This window comes from Pyrgilauda ruficollis, unplaced genomic scaffold (genome assembly GCF_017590135.1).
Source record: "Pyrgilauda ruficollis isolate IOZ18807 unplaced genomic scaffold, ASM1759013v1 scaffold6, whole genome shotgun sequence".
Lineage (NCBI taxonomy): Eukaryota > Metazoa > Chordata > Aves > Passeriformes > Passeridae > Pyrgilauda > Pyrgilauda ruficollis.
The window spans coordinates 14528453-14547935 of NW_024527710.1; the positions used below are offsets into that span (position 1 = coordinate 14528453).

Consider the following 19483-nt stretch of genomic DNA (forward strand, 5'->3'; position numbering starts at 1 on the left):
ACTCTCTGATGACCTCAGTAGTTGCCAAGGTCTCCCCACAGGGTCACTGGGGTCTGACAGCCCCCATGGATGCTCCCTTTCCATGCCTCCATGTACCTCCTTGCCAGCTCAAGGTGATATCACCCAGAGGATACTGATGGGATACAACTAAAATATGGGCCCAGCACCACTATCAGCTGTCACTTTTACTAATTCCTGAATTAACCAATACACTGTGCCAATATATAATGAACCATCCTTTTCCCACTAATTCTTATTCTAATTTTTCATTTCCTGGCTGCCCCAAGACCAGAAATTAGAGCAATTTCCATGTGGTAAACTTGGAATTCTGCATCCACCATGAAACAGACAGGGCTGGATTTACAAAGGAAGAAAGGATAAAGGAGTTGCTCCCTTTCTTTTCCTTTTAGCACTGCACATTGATACATTCAGGTAAGAATGCCCTCTCCTCTTGTCACTTCTCAACTCCTAAATGACCACCATGCATGTGGTGTCTGCTGAATTTGAGGAACACTTGGTTTTCAGTGGGATATGACTGGATGTAACAAAAGGCTCCAATGTCCTACACTGTTTTGCCTTAAACATTGCTCTAATGTGCAATTACCATAGAATTCACTGAGAAAACAAAGTTCCTGGGTGATTCATGCTGCATATTTTCCCTAAACCTGAGCTAAAACTTTCAAAGCCTCCCAAACTGAATCACCAGCCTGAATCACCCTGTTTCCAAATGTGTGGGGAGCAGCTCAGAGGTGCTGCACACGGGAGCTGTGGAAAGCTCAGCCCAGGAGGGGGAAGTCACCCCCTTGCAGCAGAACCACTCAGGATCTTGGGAAGGGGGATTGATTATTGAGCTCGTATCATTCCAGCCCTGGCTGTGCTCCTGCTGGTTTGTGGTCAAGGGGAATTCTGCCCCTGCTTTCAGCACAGCTGATATTTGCCTTTAGGAATTGGCAGAGGCCTGAAGTTTGCAGCTGGGAAGGCTCCACACAGGTGCATGAAGGATGGAGATCCTGCTCTTCTTGGAGACCAAAGGTGGGGACACTGTGGGGATGCAGAGGTGTCTCTCCCTCACCAGGTGCTCCAGAGTGGACAGGACAAACTGAGAGAACAGCTACAATTCCACCTGGGAGTGCAATGACCACTCTGACTGCACACCCAACAGCAAAGCTGACTTCTCATCAGCAAATATTTCTACATTTTTAGCAGAAGAATCAGCCCCTTTGCTCTCAGCCCTTCCCATCAACCTCTCTTTCCCTCACATAAGCACAATGATTTGATGGCCAAAATGATGCATCTATAATTTCTACAATAACATTATGAAACACTTCTCAAAATTTATCAAAACCAGACTCAGGTCATGAATAAAGCCACTGCACACTGATAAATGTTGTAAAGGACTAGGAATGGGCATTTAAAAGCTCAGTGTTCTTCATCCTTCATAATCTAAGTGAAAATTGGCTACAATAAGTCCTAGAAATTTGACAGTCTAAATATTGCTGTTTACTCGTAACTTCTTTTAAGCTACATTTGCCAGAATTCCATATTTACCATTTTCTTAAGTATACACCAGTGTCCTTGACTGCATGGAGGGACAGAGTTGAAACAATATCAGTGCAGTACTGCAACTAAAACCACTCAATTTAATATACAGGTTTGACAGTCTAAGGCGTTTTGTCTAAGGTGGCTATTTTGCCCATGTTTTTTGGGGGTTTTTTTTGTTGCTTGAAATGGGTTCCTGGGCAAAGCACCACAGATTTAGAATGACACACTGCCGTGTTTTTAAGGAAAATACGGTTTTGTTTAGGCTACAATTAAATGCTTTCACAATTTGTCTCTGGCAAACCATGACCAAAAACTCCAGAGTCAATTTATTTAGTGTGAACTGAAGTAACATCTATCTTAGTAAAGAAAACTTTACAACAAAAGAGCCTTTATCATAGTAAGGCCTAAGAGCTTTCCTTCTAAAAATGCAGGGCTGCCATGCAATTCTTAACTCACACCAATTCAGGAGGCTACGAGCCATGTATTGTTTGGAAGCCATGGGGGTAAATCAAATTATCATGAATGACACTAATGATCCCACACTTCCCTGAACATAATGCACCTTATACAGTCTTGCCTTTAGGGATTATTTTTTATATATACAATTAGTACAAATGGCTTACTCTCCCTCTTTTGTTGACTTTACAAAGAAATGCACTCAGGTACAGAGTCTGCCTTTCCTGGGTTAATTATGGGAACCAAACCAGCCGTGCCTACCCTGTGAGAAGTCCCCAGGTAATACCTGGGAAAGCCCTGAGTGCAATAAATGGAGGAGCAGATCACAGAATGCATAAAATGACTACCCTCTACTGGATGGAGCCAGAGCAGCTGAGCTGTGTCAGTGGATCCTCAAAGCCATGATTTAATACAACTCCTTTCCCAGGGCCTGGGCTGGGTTTGGGTTTGCACAGCAGTGGATCTAAATGCAGTTGTCAAAAGGAATTCTTGGGTGAGCGGGGTATGCTGTCCTTGGGCAAAGCCAGCATTTCTGCTAAGCACACGTCAATTATAAGCACAACCTACAAAAAAAGTGAAGGTTTTATAATGAGAGAAGAGAACCATCACAGACTTTCAGAAATCCAAATGGTTTCTCTGCCTTGCACTTTTATTTCCCAGCAAAATCAGGCCAGATCCCAGCTGGTAAAAACTGGCAAATTTCCATTAGCCTGTGGGTCATTAACTCTGAAAAAAGGGCAGTTTCAAAACCAGTTTTGTGTATAGTGTTAGTTTCTGTCAGCGTTGCTATAAACAATCAAAATTGAAAGTATCTGGTATGACTACGATACCCATTTATTTCTCTTGCCATTCAGAGATGTGTTCCAACCCTGATTTTCATAAAACAATTGACACATATCAGAAGCTATATCTGACAAGCTGAAATATTCAAACTTCTAAGTTTGCACCCTCCTGTCTACCTATAAAAATTTATGTGATGGTACCTACCATTATGTGAATTCTCCACGGCAGTGTTTTAAGCTGCTAAAGGGAACAACTCATTCAAAATGGCTGGTGCAAACAAAGAGCAAAAAAATGACAAAGGGAGGCCCAGATACAGATTTAGCAGAGATGTCTGCAAAGGATCTGGCTTCTTTCCCTCTCCCCAGGTTTTATTCACCATCATCTGCCTGTGCTCCTGTACCTGTGCAGCTCCCACATGGCCAGGGCTCCCTTCCACAGCCGAACACAGCGCTGTCCCCAGGGCTCTGGGACACCCAGCACTGCACACCAAACAAGCTGGATCCAACACCTGAGTTTCACTGCCTGAATTTTGTGTGAGTAGGAGCAGGAAGCTGCAGGTGAAACTGCTGCTGTGCTTAACAGTCTCTCTCTGCCCTGTTTCACAGCAGAAATAAAGCATCCATGTGTCATGGCACAGCGTTTCTGGCACAAAGCTCTATGAGGTGTGTTAGCTTTCATCGGAAACAATAGCGAAACTTTCCTTCATGGTGAGGAGAAACTTTTTGTTCTATAAAGGTCAAACCTGGTAAAGGCAAAGCAAAACAAAAGGTATCTTTCTTGGCAAATGGACTCTCTAGCCAGTCATCCCCCATTTCACACCTGCCACTGTGAAATGCAAGCATCTCTTTGTGAAAAGCTCTGCGAGTCTGGCCTGGCAGGACAGTGGGGTCCCCAGCTGTGGGGATGCTGAGCACCCGATGCTCTGCATGGGGACCATCCTCAGCTACCTCACAGCAACATCAGCTGGAGAAAAATACACGAACAAAACATTCAGAATGCAGACATCTGAAGGCTTAAAACTGTATCCCTGTGCCTGCTAATGCACTTCCTTCTCTTACACCCTAGTAATGCAATAATCTGTATTCAGAGAGTGGCAGAAATGTGATGTAATTTTGCTTTCAAAATTATTCCCTACAATTTATTTTCCAATTTCGTAAGACAGCGTATGTTACTCATACAGTTGGGCATCTTCTATTTCCACTACGAAATTATTCCGCTCTAAAAGAGACCTCCTCTTTGGGAAACCTTTAGCGAAAAGTTAAATTCTCCTTTGCCTGATTTTGCCCAATCATCCCTACTTGTTTTCTATTCTTTTCTAAACAATCCCTCCCTTTTCTTTTCTCCCTACCCCAGTCTCAGTTTAATTCCTTTCATCTTTCCTTAAAAGACTGTCTCTCTGTCCCCTTAATCATTTTTTAATTTCCCATCCTTTAGGCAAGTGCCAAAGATGTTAAAATGAAAAATGGATGCTTGCCATAAAGGAACAGCACTCCTGTAACTCCAAAACAGTTGAAATCATGAGAACTTGCAGGCCATTACCCCATTATGCGAATGGTATTTTTACAGCACTAGAAATGAAGTAATGCAGCTACAAGTATTCATGTTTTAAACGTGCTGTCATTCTAGTGGCCTGGCTACAAGCTGCCTGAGAGGTACTGAGGAAGGCTGGGGGTATCACAGTCCCCTGAGAAGAAGACCCAAGCTTCACAAAGGTTCCTTCCATTCTGATCCATTTAACTTTGCTCAGCATTAAAAAGCCTTTCCTTTACAAAGTCCTAAATTTGCTGCTTTTCAATATCCATCTGTGAGGATGCAGAATCCCTCACCCAGCCTTTCCCATCGTGTTCACTACTACCTCCAACACCCCTCCCTCCAAATTCAGTAAAGTCTCTTCACACCTGAAAGTATTCCTTTCAAAATCAGAACAGAAATTGTCAGTGGTCAACTGTGATAACTTTGTCACTTCAGCTCAGAAGCAGGGTGTATGCAGGAGGAGGTTTGCCAATCTGAAATGTAAAACATGTTATTTATCATCACCTACCTGGCTAAAAGAATTACCCTCACTAAGCTGGTGTTCTCTGTGCATCTGATGCATGTCTGGTTCCTGAGTGTTGTCAGCTTTTCACTCCTTGGCCTTGAAGACAAAGCATGACCTAAAAATGTTCAGCTGGACCAAAGTACTCTAAACAGGGAACTCTGAGATCACCACGACCATGCAATTAAAAATGTAATTACATTTGAGGATATGCAGGAAAATAAAACCCTACAAGTAATTGTGACACTTAAAAATATTTTCACACAATCTGCTTTTTTTCATGATCTCCCATGTCTTTTCTGAGGGGACAGTTTATTACATGGAGGCAAGTGGGCAACACGTCAAGCAATAGACGTGGTTTTTGTTGAGAGCACCCCACACCGAGTCAGGTCTACTGCTGTTTTGTGAGTGCAAGCAAGTACCACAAGGTATCTATCTCTTGCCAGATCCCTTCTCCCTGCAGTACTTGAATGTGTTTTCAGGCATCATGACTTGCACCATTCCAGCAACATCCCCCTGGGCCTTGTTTTATGTAGAGACATTTGCTCGAGGTCCGCAGGGAACCGGGTTGAGACTGTGTCTCTTTGTAAGGAAAGCAGGGTAATTTCTACAGCTGGCCGGTTCCTGAGCACAGGCAGACAAACGTAGTCATACCCAATCTGAAATCAAGGGGAAAAAGGGCAGGATTTGTTTCACATGACTGAAAGGTCCTGACTTACAAGCCACAATGTTGACAATACACCTTTCCTGAAGGCACGGACAGAGAGGTGCTCTGTGCCTCTGGGTGTACTGAAGGATTCTTGTAGAGTGCTGCCTGGGCTCAGTGACCCGGATGGCCCCACCAGCTCTGCCTCGTGCTTTCCTTTTTGTAATACTCCATCTTCCTCACTCTCTCGCTGAAGCAGGGTGCAATCACATCAACATGGATACAGCAGATTAGTTTTACAAGGTTCCCACCAGTCTGACATTCATCAGCTTTCTAATCTCGTGGTAACACAATCCCCTTTACAAGTAGGCGCTCGCGCTCTCAGGCCGAGGGCTGCAGGTTAAACTGATACCCAGGTCCTGCATTCCACCAGCTGCTGATTGACTGACCCTGTTCCTGACATTCCCAGGGCCTGGCAGCCCTCCATGCAAGGGTTAAAGGGAAGTTGTAAGCAACGGTTCTAAAACACTTGGAAGAATCTCCGTGAATCAAAACCATTTCATAAAAGGCTCTCTGCCAGACAATAAAATATTTTTTGATGGACTCTTATTTTATCATTACCCATGTAAGAAAAATGTATTGCAAGAATCCCAACACAATTCAGGGAAGTAATCATTTGCAGATTTAGTAGGCATTCTCAATTGGCAAAAATGAAAGATTTATTGTAGGCATGATGAAACAAAGAGCAGTTGTGCAAACTTTACTGAGCTGGATTATGAGAACATGCTTTTTCCATTTCCCACTTTTAAATGCCTTGGATGCAGTTTCAAAAGACAGATCAAGATCAATTATTTAACACTGCAGCTCCACTGTACCTGAGCAGAGGATCTCTTCACACATATGTTATCTGTACACAACAATAAAAGAAGGAGATGGAGGGAAGACACTGATATAGACAGCTACAGCAGACTTTGAAATAAAACTCCTATTGTTCCTTGACTCCACAATCAGCCAGGGATGTAAATAGAAAAGTCAGACACTGACAAATGTCTGTGATTAAATACACAGCTATCTGAAATGCAGCCATTTCTGACTTGCTCAAATACAGAAAATACAGGTGTCCTTAAGACAGAACACAGGGCACTGAATTCTCTACAATGGTGACATTTTCTTTGAAAGCCATAGCACAGCTGATTAAAATCACCGTCTTGCACACCTCTACTCATGAGAAAAATGTTCTGAAGTAGAAGGGACTTTCTGGTCAGCAAAGGTGCAGAGTCTTACACCAATTTTACAAAATATGTGAAAGAGAAGATACTTTGGGAAGGAGGAGATTTTTCCTTGCCTTTTCTGCCAGGCATTTAATGTGCTCTTTACAATGACAACAGTTTAAAGAGGGAGAGAAAGCAGCAGAGTAATTTGTCTTAATTCAGCTGTATCCAGAACTTGGGCACAAGGGTTTTCATCACACAGGAAACACTGTTGGCAGGCAAAAGCTTGAAAGAGCTTTGAGATTCTCAGCAGAAGGAATGATTAGAGATGCAAAATAGTATTATGGGCACATTAAGTTATTGGCCTCAGTACCTCACTATGATTATTCACCCTCACTGTACTCCAAAGAAATTTATTTCATTGTACTTGTAAGGAAAAGGAGATCCAAGGCAACAATATCCCAAAGTGTTCACGACACTTCAGTAACTCAGTTCCTGCTCCTCTTGAGAAGAAGAGGACCTCAACTTCAGAGGTGCAGAGCGGGGCACCTCCAAAACAAACCTACCCAAAACCAGGCCTGCTTTTGGAAATACTCAGAGTGAGCTGTCAGATGCCAGCAGGTCACATTTTGATATATTCAGCTTAACCAGCACATTGTTTTTTTACCAGACCCACTGGACTAGTTGCTAAATGAGCCAGTGTAGGTTTCAGAATGTGACCCTGCACTGTGCAATGATGGCTTTTCATTTCTCATCTGATATTAAAGTCCAACTGCTGCTGGTTTGCCCCAAAGTAACAAACAAATGCATCACATTGAGAACTGAGATAAAACTGCATAAACGACTGTATAAAGTTTTTAATGTGCACTAAATTCCTCTTTCTCCCCTGAGACTATTATACAGCCTCTCTGTTGCCTACAAATGCAGATTAAGATTTTTATTAAATGACATAGGTTTCACTAATATGGAGTATTAAAACGTATTGGCCTAATAAGAAATATTATTAACTATATCGCTGGCACGGGTTTTAAATAATATTTAATTTTATGGCTTTTTAATTTGACCAAGCCTTCTGCCAGGTGATACAAACTATTTTTCCTTCGTGAGGTTAATCACTGTTCAGAGAGGCTAAATCACTGAGAATTCTGAACAATTCCTGCCACTTTTAATAATCCCCACAGAACACATACAAAGGAATAAAATAAAGCCAAGCACTTAACCTCAAGAACACAAGCACAAATACTTTGCTTAAAATTTTAGAACTTAACAAGTTCTGCATCAAGCAGCAAAGTTGTCCACCAAATGACAGGATTAATAATATTTGGATGCAAGTTGTTTTTCATAAATTAAATTTTAGGGGGTACAAAGAAGATTCCTCTCTATTGCTCATAGCTATTATTCAAATCACTAAATGCACCCTGCTTTCCCAGATCTTCTGGAGACAACTCACCCTCCCAAAATGATGCTGGATCCTGCACAACTATGGTTTTAGGACACAAATGCTGGACACATCTTTGAGGTATTCTTGAGATACATCTTGAGATGTATTAAGGTATTCCTACAGGAAACAGGTATTTCACAATTACATTTCCGGCTTTGTAAACCTTATTACTAGAGTAGAGAATCTGACTAGCTGAGGGTGTATCACTTATCTTTACTACTGAGCAGATTTAAGCAGTGAAACCCATGGATGATTCACTCCAAGGCAGGGGAGACTGTGAGAAAGAAACCTTGTCACACTTGTGCTGCACGGGAAATGATGAGCTACAGAAATCTTGAAGAGTTACTGCAAATGCAGTGCTTAAAGACTGGAAAGCCTTTAACCCTTTCTGCTCTTCAGATGCGATTATTTGATAAAATCCATTGATCTGCATGGCAAAGAAAGTGATCTTGTGGTGCAGCTGGAATGAATTGGGAGTTAGGAGGCTGTTTGCAAGGTATCTTCAAAAGGTGATGCCTCATGAGAGGTTTATAGGTCTGTGCTGAGACTGGGGTTTGAATAAATCTGCATGCAGAACCAGGCCACAGCAGAGCTGGAAGTAATTGTGAGTGCCTTAATGTAAGAAAGAATCACTAGTTGCTGAGTCCTGCGGGACAAGAGGATAAAGACAAAAACATGGTATCGAGATGTCATTTTCTTATGCAAACTGGGCAAAGGGAAGGGAAAGGAGACTAGAAGAAATCTTCCAAAAAAGACCTGGGAGACATGCCTAGAAGTTTGCTGGGCAGCCAGACGTGGCAGGTCACAACTAATAAATTTCACTTTTCGAAACTGGGCGTACTTCAGCCCATATTATTTGACAAAGAACATGAATGACTTCGCTTGGCGTGGAGGAGCCCTGGTACAACTGCCCATCCTGTGTGCCACAGGAGTGCCAGCAGCACAGTCCCTCGGGAGAACCACTTTTAATACTAAACTGTTCCCTACTTGAAGATATTCTCTTTGAATCAGAGCACTGTCAGGTATTTGTCAAAGGCTCAGTGTTTAGTATTCTGACAAATATTTGTGGCTTTGCAGGCAAATGGATCATTTTCCTTGTATTCAAATCAGGTCACAGTTGGAATTGTGGTGAAAAATATGTTTCAGTAGCCAAATCAGAACACTGAAGAATGAAGAGAGGATAAATCAGTCCAGGATGAGCTGAAATATAATTGTTTGGGGGACTCTACTAACTAAATAAAAACACTGAATAAATCAAATGGGAAAAGCTTTTAAACAACAACAAAAAGAAGTGTCTTTGTTTAAACCTTATTAATTCTGAAACAGAAAGTAAAACATGATGGGTTGAAATACTGAAATATTTTGAAAATAGCACATTGTCTATAAAATGTCAATAGTAACAAAATCCTCTAGTCCTGTTCCCCCATCACTTCTTTTCCAAAACGAAGGTGACCCAGATTCACTAATGACTTTTTCTCATTTTCTACTGTGATCCTACTGCTGGTTTGAAAAAACTGGAGGAATCCCTAATAAAGTTCCTATCATGGAGGATGGAAATGAATATCCATGCTTTTGTCACAAGGTTATCTCTTCCCTAAACCACTGTCTGCCTATCATCTCACCTTCAGCAGATACCAAGTATTGTTAATGGAAATTATCCAACACTGTGAGAACCATAATAGTGCCAATTAATTACTATATCCTATGGCAGGGAGTTTCACAGGGGGAGTGCCCACTATGTTGTGGGGATAGTACTGTTAACACCCCACTTTGTTTCTTATTTAACACACTGAACAGCAATACACACAGTCACCAGATCTGCACAATGTATCAGGAAATCTTCAGGATTAGTATGTTTTAAACAGGTCCCAAATTACTTCATAATTTATCAGGTCAAATGAAATTAAACATTCTTGCAGGATAAAAAAGTATGTGTCTGAAAGCCTCCTCCACAGAAGTTTCATGCTATACCTCTAATTACATATTCCATTTCTCAGATCTCTTCAGTGTCCTGTAAAACATTTTTAAGGCAGACAAGTGAACTTGAAAGCCATTCTGGATTCTGGCAGCAACACTTGGAATTTACTTCATTTTAATTTATTTAGATTTACGCAAAAAGAACCCTGGCAGTATGTCAGCCAGACCTAACCCATATCAGACTGCTGGAAAGCAGAAGAAAAGGCAGCCAGTCCAGCTGTCTTGGAGCACAATTCCACCAGGTCCAGCATCCTGTATCATTTTTCTATCAGCCTGATAAAGCAGATGCACATCATAGAAGCCCAACAATGCCAGGACCAAACTGGGAGGCTGATAATCTTTCAGGAAAACCCTGGCAGCTCCCCGCTCTGCAGCCCAGCTCAAGGCAAGGTCTCGCCCCCAAGGGCAGTGCGGGGCCATGGCACTGTACTCATCTGCAGCTCTGTCCTGCTGCACTGGAACACGGGACAATCCCATTCACAATGGAATCTGGGCCCAGTAATTTCTGCTGCTTTTGCTCTGCAAGATCTGTTGGTGTGGAGCTTTCCTGTGGGCAGACACGAGTTCAAATTCACCAGCTGGTTGGGCATGAGCTGAGAGAGAGCCAAGCCTAAAGCCAGTTTTTGGCCTGCCCTCCAGTGCTGGGGCATACTTAAACCCATTTGTACTGCCCTGGAATCTGCAGTGGGCTTTGTAAATAAACAAACATTGTGTTTCCACAAAACCACTAAATTGCTGTCTACTCCTCTAATCAGAGTGTTTTGAATGCTGACGTTCCTTGACAGTATCGGGAAATGCCATCAGAGACCTAATAAAAAGAGAGATCTCTGGTGAGGCAGCTTTGATAGAATGGATGTTTCCTACTACTGACTTCAAAGGAAAGAAAGTGAGCCCAATATTATTGTTGTTCTTTTAAAGCACTCCTTTGGCATCAGTGCATGACACCCTCCACTCCAAAAGCTGAAAACACTTTCCAGACTTCCACAACATTCCCTCGAGTCAGGCATGGAAACTCATTGTTTAGGTGAAGCAACTCACAAGCGGATAAGCTGCTGCATGCAGACCACTTTCCCCACAGATGCAGGGCTGTCCCTGAGACTCCTCTGTAGCTGTAGCCCTGTAGAGATCTCATTTCCCACCCTGCATTGCTGGAGACACACTCCCCATGGACTGCAGACGGCATCAGACTCGCCATCTACTGAGAACAGAGATGCCACACTGGTTTCCTCAGAAACAGAAGCAATAATACTAATCTGCTCCACAGGCATTCCCCTGTATTCCCAATAACCAGGTCGCTGCCCATGAAGTGTTACAGATGCAGCCAAGCCTTCTGATGAAAGCTCTCACACACTCACATCATGTCAAACCACCTGCGTCAGAGACGTGCAGCGAAAAATTTACAGGAAGTTCAGCCAGAGCACAATCTTCAGTGCAATCTGTACAAAAATCTGTTTCACCAGTAAATTGCAAATTGTTAGTTTGTGTGAAATGGTGACTGGAACACAAGATCTGCCCTGGAATGCTGGAATTGCCTAAAGACACCCTAAGGCAAGTTACTTATCTTCTCTGTCTCAATTTCCCCATGTTTAATGCAGTATCTGTGGTGTCTCAGCCTTAGGGATTCAAAAGAACTGACTACAAACAGCACAGGTGCTGAATTTCACTGTGTGCAATAGAGCACCCAAATCATTCCATTCAGATTCCTCCCAAACTGAGTATCTGGAATATATACATGAAAAAAAGATTCTGCTTCAAAGTCTTAGCTCTCTAGGCAAACACAGATAAACAGGTCTAGAACACACAGAGGAGGCATTTGTTCCTTTGAAATACAAAAACCTAAAGGCATTAACCATAAACATTATCCCTGTCCAGCTCCTTTCATGAATGTCACATACATTATGATAGGCAATTTCTATAAACACTAATTACATCTGTAGAAATTACATACAGATAAATCATTTACCTTGATCCTGTCTGGGGAGGCCCCTGAGCACACATGAATGCAGTGATGGGAACATTGTTTCTACTCCTTACAAAGCCACAAGAGTACAAGAGGGTAAACTAATAAGCCAAGTACAGATTTGTCCAAATCAAACAATTCTAGACAACTAAATGAGCAGCTCTGTATTTACATTTGCAAGCAGAGGCTTAAACCAAGGATGCAATATCTGGAGATAGCATGCTTCTACTCACCAAACTATTCAAAGAACTGAAAGGCAGCAAAAGATGCAGTTATGAGAAACTTTTTCTCTTCCTTTTTTTAAAAAAAAAACAAAAACATTTAAGCTTGCTAATTTTTGCTGTCTCAGACAATCAAAATTCCAATTGTCTGGGACATCAAATCTAAAAAAGCATGAAATTAATCTTCAGAAGTTAAAGTCTTAAAGGCATTGCATCATTATTTTTGTTGGATATATTTTTGATTATAATGCAGATGAACCCCAAATTTAATAAAACTAAAATAACATGAGTTAAGTATGAAACATAACAGGATATTGCAAAGAGATTAGGTAGTTTCCTTTAGACTACTTGCAGAGCCCAAGGAAAAACCAAACTGAAAGATACAATGACGAGAAGGCACCACTTAATTAGAATATTTAACAAAATATGAACACAGAATACTCATAGTACCAGCTTTGGCAATGGAACACAGTGAGCAGAATATGGACCCAAAACATCAGCAGTGCTCCACACCAGATCCTGTTTTGCCTGTCGCCTGTCTGTAGTAAAGAAAGAAGCAGGCTCACTAAATTCAAACCAGCTGCAACGATGAGAGTGTTACAGTTGGACTGAAGGAAGCTTACCTCATGAAAGTATTGTGGAAACTGCTGTTGGAAAGATAATAAAAGGATTAACTGCAGTTTTAGTGAACCATTTACTTTTCAATCAAAATGTCTCATGTATTTCCTGTTCTCAAGTAGCTTGAATTCCAAAATTCCTTTGTCTATTACAGTACATAGTAGCAAAGCCTGTCATAAGAAATTAATAATTTTACATGGAAAAGTACTTTTATGTATGAGGGCAGGGTGCTGTTCACTGTTAGCTTCTCCTGAACAGTTCACTACCTACTCAGGCAGTAATCTTACAGGCAAGAGAGAAATCGAGGGCTTAAAAAGAAAGTACAATGGGTAATTGTGAACAGCTAAAGAAAATCTCCACTACAAATACAAGAGATGCAAAGTTACTTTAACAGAGCTACAGCAAAAACCAAACAAAATCTCAAACCTCTACAGACAGAATAAATTGCCTTCTTAATTTGCAGGAATAACAGCACAATTATTACCACATCAAAAGAAAAGCCATCATTTAAAATGACGTGACATCACTGCACAACACAACACTGCACAGCAACCCCTGTTTCACGTGGAATGGAATTCACTGGGCAAATAATCCCCACTTAATATCTTCAAGGAGCTGTGCTGCAGCTTTGGGTCCTGCCCCTGCTAGATTAAGCTCTTTTCAAGGTATAAAAACTAAATTTGCAAAAAAGAGATGGTTTCTGTGTATTCTCTTGGATCCACTTCCCTCCCTGCAGAATTCCAGACTGCAACATTTAACACACGATACCTCTGCTGACAGTGGATGGCTCTGACTGTGGGAAGAGAAGAGTTAACTCCAAGTTGAGCAATGTGGAGCTCCCAGTCCTGATTGGGCTGTTCCATGTATGGGAACAACTACAATATCTGCTCCAGTAAAAGAGATCTTTATATGCTTACATGCCAAGGCTATATAAATATGACATAAAGGCTGTCTGCAATATCAGATGCAGAGGTTTTTCCAACCTATTCACCAAACCTTGATGTGTTATCAAAAGCTGGCACTTTACTGCAGATGAAATTAATTCAAAGTAGGACATTTTTAGCATTTGCTAAGCTATCACAGCATTTCTCTGGTTTACCAAGTTTTCTGTAGGAATGGGAATGAAACATTAGAAATCTACCATACAATACCTGTTAAATATGCATTTTTCAGGAAAAGAGACAAGTTCCCTTATCCACAGAGTCTACTGATCTTTCAGCACCACAGGAAACTAATCAGGCCTTCATGTTTTAAGTATGTTTTCAATCTACTTACCTACACTTTGGTTTGGAAAGAAGCAAACTTGTATTATTCTTTGATAATTTATAACTAAAAGTGATCTATTCAGGGGAAGTTAAATTCATTTGTACATTTAGAAAATGTCATTGAGCTACTTCTGGAATAGAACCACTCAGTTCTTGCTTTCAAAGCAAAAAGAAACACATAAGCCTTAGAGTGTTTCCATTTTGAACAATTTGATGGTATTCTCTAAGCATGTGCACTGCTTTCAGTATTATCTTAGGGAATACCCACTAAACTGTGCAGACATTAAGATAATGTTTTTCACTTATCCAATGGAAGTAAAAGATAATCAGGACAATCACTTACAGAGAAAATTTTTCTCTGCAACACATTTTGAATACTCTTGTTTTCTTCCTTCTCCCTTCCATAACCATCGCAGGCCTGCAAGCTTTTCCTACAAATATTCTTTCCTATTCCTCCATAGAAAGCTACAGCTTACCATGGAAAAGTTTTCCATTGCATCATGCTCTGATCAGAACAATAAAATAGACATATAGCTGAAAATTCTGCCTATCACGAGCCCAACCTGCTGCCACAACCATTCCCTTTGTCTGCACATTTTTGTGCGTGTGCATGCGTGCACACGCGTGTGGCTGTTACAAATGAGACTTTCCAAATTTCGTGGCCCAGTTTGGAAGCTTATGTCAAACTTGTTTTGCTTCATCTGTTTCAGTCAGGGTCTTATATCATTGTTGTTTCAAACATGTGGAAAGCTTAATGGAAGTCATTAACTTTTATTTTAGTTTGGCCATATTGTCATCATGGTGGGCAGATGCAGAGATGGTGTTATTCCCAAGATCCTCTTTTTGGAACACTGCTGTTGTTTACATCTTCTTGATCAGAAGAGAACAATGGTTTTTACTTATTTTTAAAGCTCTGTTTCGCAAATTAAAAAAGCCCCTAACAACCTTTGAAAATATAATTGAATATATTCTTTTTAGTCTTTTAACTGTTTAAAATCCTTTAACAAGTTTCTTTCTTTTGTCTAAACTACATTTGAAGCTTTTGCACTCACAACTCTATGGGTTATTGTTCAGCTGAAGGAATGAAAAGAATTTCATTAGATGTGTTTTATGTTTCTTGATTAAAAATGTCACCCGAGGCTCAGTGACTTTGTTTTACGTTAAATGATGGCTGCGTGCTTTGATCATCACTTTATTAGTGGTTTAATGAATATTAAAAAAACAAAGCACTGTATTAAAAGTTAAGCTCTCATATAAGGAAACCGAATCCCTTCTCCAAGAACTACAGTATTTCTTACTCAACCATTTCCTTCTAGATTAAGGTTTTCTCCAATTCCCCTTTAGCCCGCTACAGACTAAGTTACAGGAAAGCACAACAATTATATTGGAATAAGATCGAAGAGAGAGCAAGAAAGAGAGAAGGGCAGTTATGTTTCTATTCAAACAAATATAACCCAGACTTACCATGCACTTGTTTGGTTTTTCTCCAGAGTGAACCCTCATATGAATCAGCAGTTTGTAACGAGCATTGAAGGGTTTATAGCGGCGGACACAGCCTGCCCAGAAGCAAGTGAAGTCCTCTCCTTTCCTCTGGTCAATGTGAGTCTTTTCTATGTGTCTGACCAGTTCATCTTGTTGGTCGTAAGTGGCACTGCAGTCAATCCACTGACAGACCTGCTTGCCACTGCTGAGGTCCTGCTCATCGCCGTCGCTGGGCTGCAGGGACTTGGGAGACATGGAGGTGTTGAGGTGAGGCAACGTCCCTGGGGTCTGGCTGAGCTGCTGGTGGAGGTGGTAAGGGGGAGGCAGCCCCTGGTGATGGCGAAAAAGATCAGCAGTGGAGGAATAATCGTCAGCCGGTTCTTGTTTCAAGAAACTCACCTTCTGGGTGCCGTGCGAGGAGTTCTGGTGAGGAAGGCTCGTGCCATTCATCATAAGGCTGAGGCTGCCATTCTCCTCGACTTGCTGCATTTGCATCTGCTCACAGTCACCTCTGTCACATTCAGTGGAAAGAGGTACAAGACATGCTGGAGGGGAGGGAATACTGCAAGGGTTTCCAGGCTGAGAGCAAGACTGGGGCTGAGAGGATTTTTGAGCGCTGTGATGACTGATCTCCACAGGATGAGAGGAAATGCCAGCTGAGTTAGCTCGCAGTCCATTCACACAGGTGACCAGTGACGTCTGCGACGTGCGGATGATCGCTGTAATATCGATTCCTTCGGCTGAAGACGGCACAACAGAGATGCATCTCTTCTTCAGGTTGCTTGTTTGTAGCCTGGCCGAGTGCTGAGGGGTGCCAAGTGACAAAGGACCCAGGGAGGAGCTGTGTTCATTATTAAACAAGTAGGATGAAAGTGAATTTGTAAAGCTATTATTCATTAGGTCTAGTTCAGGATGCAGACTACTGGAGGCTCTCAGCTCCATCCCCTCTGTAATCCTCCTATATGTGGAAGCCTCAGACAGAACCTTATAATCACTGGGGCATTCTTGTTTAATGTGCTGAGCCGGGTGACTTCCATTCAGGCATGGAGCAGCAGAATCTACTGAGTCTTGAAACCTGGGTGACCTGCAATACAGTTTTCATTAAGCATCACTAACCACCACAGGGTTTATGATTTTTGTACAAGACACAACACCTGTTAAGCCCTGTGGAATGGAAGCACTTGCTCTCTGCTGATGTTGCCTGTCTAATGCAGCAATTACACCCAAAAAATCTGCAATGCTTCCTCTCCAACCTGCGTAAAGACAGCATCATTTTACACAGGATTAATCTGACACACTGGGTTACACGCGGAACAGAGAATCTTCACTGCTACAGGCAGCTCATCAATCACGATCGAGGCTTTCAGTGCATAATAGATTGGGCAAAACAATAGCTCAGAATGAAGTTTGAGAACTTTGGACATTTTTGAATTATTCAAATATTGTCATTTTCCTCACAGCACACTGGGAAAATGCCTCAGCATTCTTGTCGACACAAAAAAGGCTAGCTGAGCTTTGCTTACATGTCAGAGACACGCTTTCCTTCGCTAAATTAAAAAAGGAGTCAGATCACTGAGCAAAAAAGGAATACAGCAAAAGAACTGCTTGCTTTCAACCAGCACTCCAGAGTCAATGAGAGATCAGCTGAGTATTTACTTCCACAAAATAAAAAGTTCACAGCCAGTAAATTTAAAACGGCAGCCTATATACTCCCATCTCCATTTTTCATAATAAAGAGTGCATGGGACTGTAAATCACAGCTCTGTTTTGCAGAAGTGATTTTTCATCATTTTTCATGTGTGTTGAATCCTTTCATTGAGGAAGCAGAACCTTGAGGAACTCCACAAAAGACTTTTCAGAAAAGCACTGCATTAAGAAACATTTCCTCCTAAGATTTTCTTCCAAGCAGTTAGCAACTGGTTTATGACTTAAAATAAAACATTTTATCTCAGCTATAAACATTTACTGTGGATGATCCAACTGTGTGCTTTTTCTTAGGAGCAGAGGGTGTTCCTTACATATCCCTAAAGCATGGGAAGGTTTAACCTATGGCTTCATTGTGCTAGACCAAGGAGAGGAAACAGTACATCTGTGTGCAGGAAAGGTGTACCTGAGCTAATAAACCCTCCAGAGAAGTGCCCCATGGTTCTTAAGCTGACATGTTCCACTTAAATGAATTTTATGCTTTTATGATGCTAGCACCACAAAAGCTGAAGAAAACCCAGCCATTTGGCAGCTTGTGACACCACAGCTAAGGCAGGTCTGACACATTTTAAAGCATGAAACACATGCACTTAAAAGTATTTTGGACATTTATACACTAAACAATGAACCTGATGAATAAACTGCATTTATTTTACACTTTAGATTATTTTATCACTATTATTTCCATTAATCCATCACTAATATTAAGATGGGAAGCTGGGATAACTTCTAAAACTTTCATGGTAATAGCTCTCAAAAGAACAAAACGGGATGGAAAAAAATAACAACAATCAAAAGCTTAAAAATACTTCCTTCCCATGAAATTAAGGTTGTCAAAAACTGGCACCTGTCTGAGGCACACAACTGGGAACGCTGCATTCACTACTGACAGGTTTCTAAGTTCCAACAGGGCTTAATGTAAAAAAACCCTTTAAGATCATGAGATATGTTAAATTCCCCACCATTCACTGATACAGAACATTCAGAGCATTCATTTTCCACCAGAAAGTTTAAAACAGTGCATTAAAAAATTTCAGAGGTTTCCATAAACCATTGTTTGTAATTTCTCCCTTTAGGTTTGCACAGTTGGTCTCCGGATAAACGTAAAGCACCTGTTTCTGCAGATGGCAAATTTATATTCTAAAAAACCAAACCAAACAGCATTCATACATTATTTTTTAACATTTACAGAACCATATGTCTGTAAAATATGTGGCATAAGTATATTTTTATTGCACATGTTTGGGAAACCCTGCTCTGTTTGCTCACTGAAAGAGTGGTGCTTTAAACTCATTCTGAGAAAGGCTTTACAGCATGTTATGCCAGGCACAGCATTTCCTATTACTTGGTTTCTGCTGTACCAAAACTCTTCTAAATAATTCAGTCTGTATCACAGTTTAGTGGTCCCAAAGCCTCAGGCTAAAGTAAACTCAACATATTTCCTACATTATATAAAGCTAACCCAAGCCTTACATTTCAGCCTGTGATAATTGGTGTTGTATTATTAAGCCTTATGTAAAGCTCCCATCTTGCCAGAAATCCATGAGAGAAGTTTGGTTTTTGATTAAGCTGGAATCAGTGCAGAGTACCTGCAGGGTCCTGAGAAATACTAGGTTTCAAAATCCTCAGGAACAGTGACCTTTCCAGCAGAGGATCTTACTCAGAATCAAGACTGTATTGATGTGATGTTGCAGTGCAGATTCTGAGACACACAAAAGAGAGTTCTGAACCACAAGGCAAGCTGGAATGCCTTACTTCAAAAGCAAATGAGATGAGGGCACTAAAGACATGCTTCCCATTGCCACAGATGTGTCTTATTCATTCTCTGCCTACAAAAGAAGCACAGGCTGCTTGTGCAGGTCAGAACCAAGTCCTCTCCAGGATCTGCAGTTTTCTCTGTAGTACTGCATATTTACATACATGATTCATCCTGTGTTAGTTAACTCTGCTGGGAGAAATCCGACATTTCTTCAATTTCCTGATGTTTGAGTGTTGGGGTACCTGATGTCAAGTGCATTAATACAAAGTTCCTGTATTCCTGGCAGAACTTTGCCACCACTATTCTAGGGAAAGCCCTGCTCATTTCTCTCTGTCCTGGGGGGGTTGAAGGGAGAAGGGGCACAGAAACAAAACCAATGCAGG

At 41.3% G+C, this 19483-nt stretch overlaps 1 protein-coding gene across 1 annotated transcript in view; it reads right to left on the reverse strand.

Moving 5' to 3' along the window:
• GLIS1 (GLIS family zinc finger 1) overlaps positions 1 to 19483 on the reverse strand; it is a 178683-nt gene that overhangs the window by 74001 nt on the left and 85199 nt on the right. The window contains exon 3 of the mRNA XM_041483368.1: positions 15620 to 16721. Within this exon, the coding sequence (XP_041339302.1) occupies positions 15620 to 16721 (1102 nt within the window). The remainder of the gene's footprint in view (positions 1 to 15619; positions 16722 to 19483) is intronic.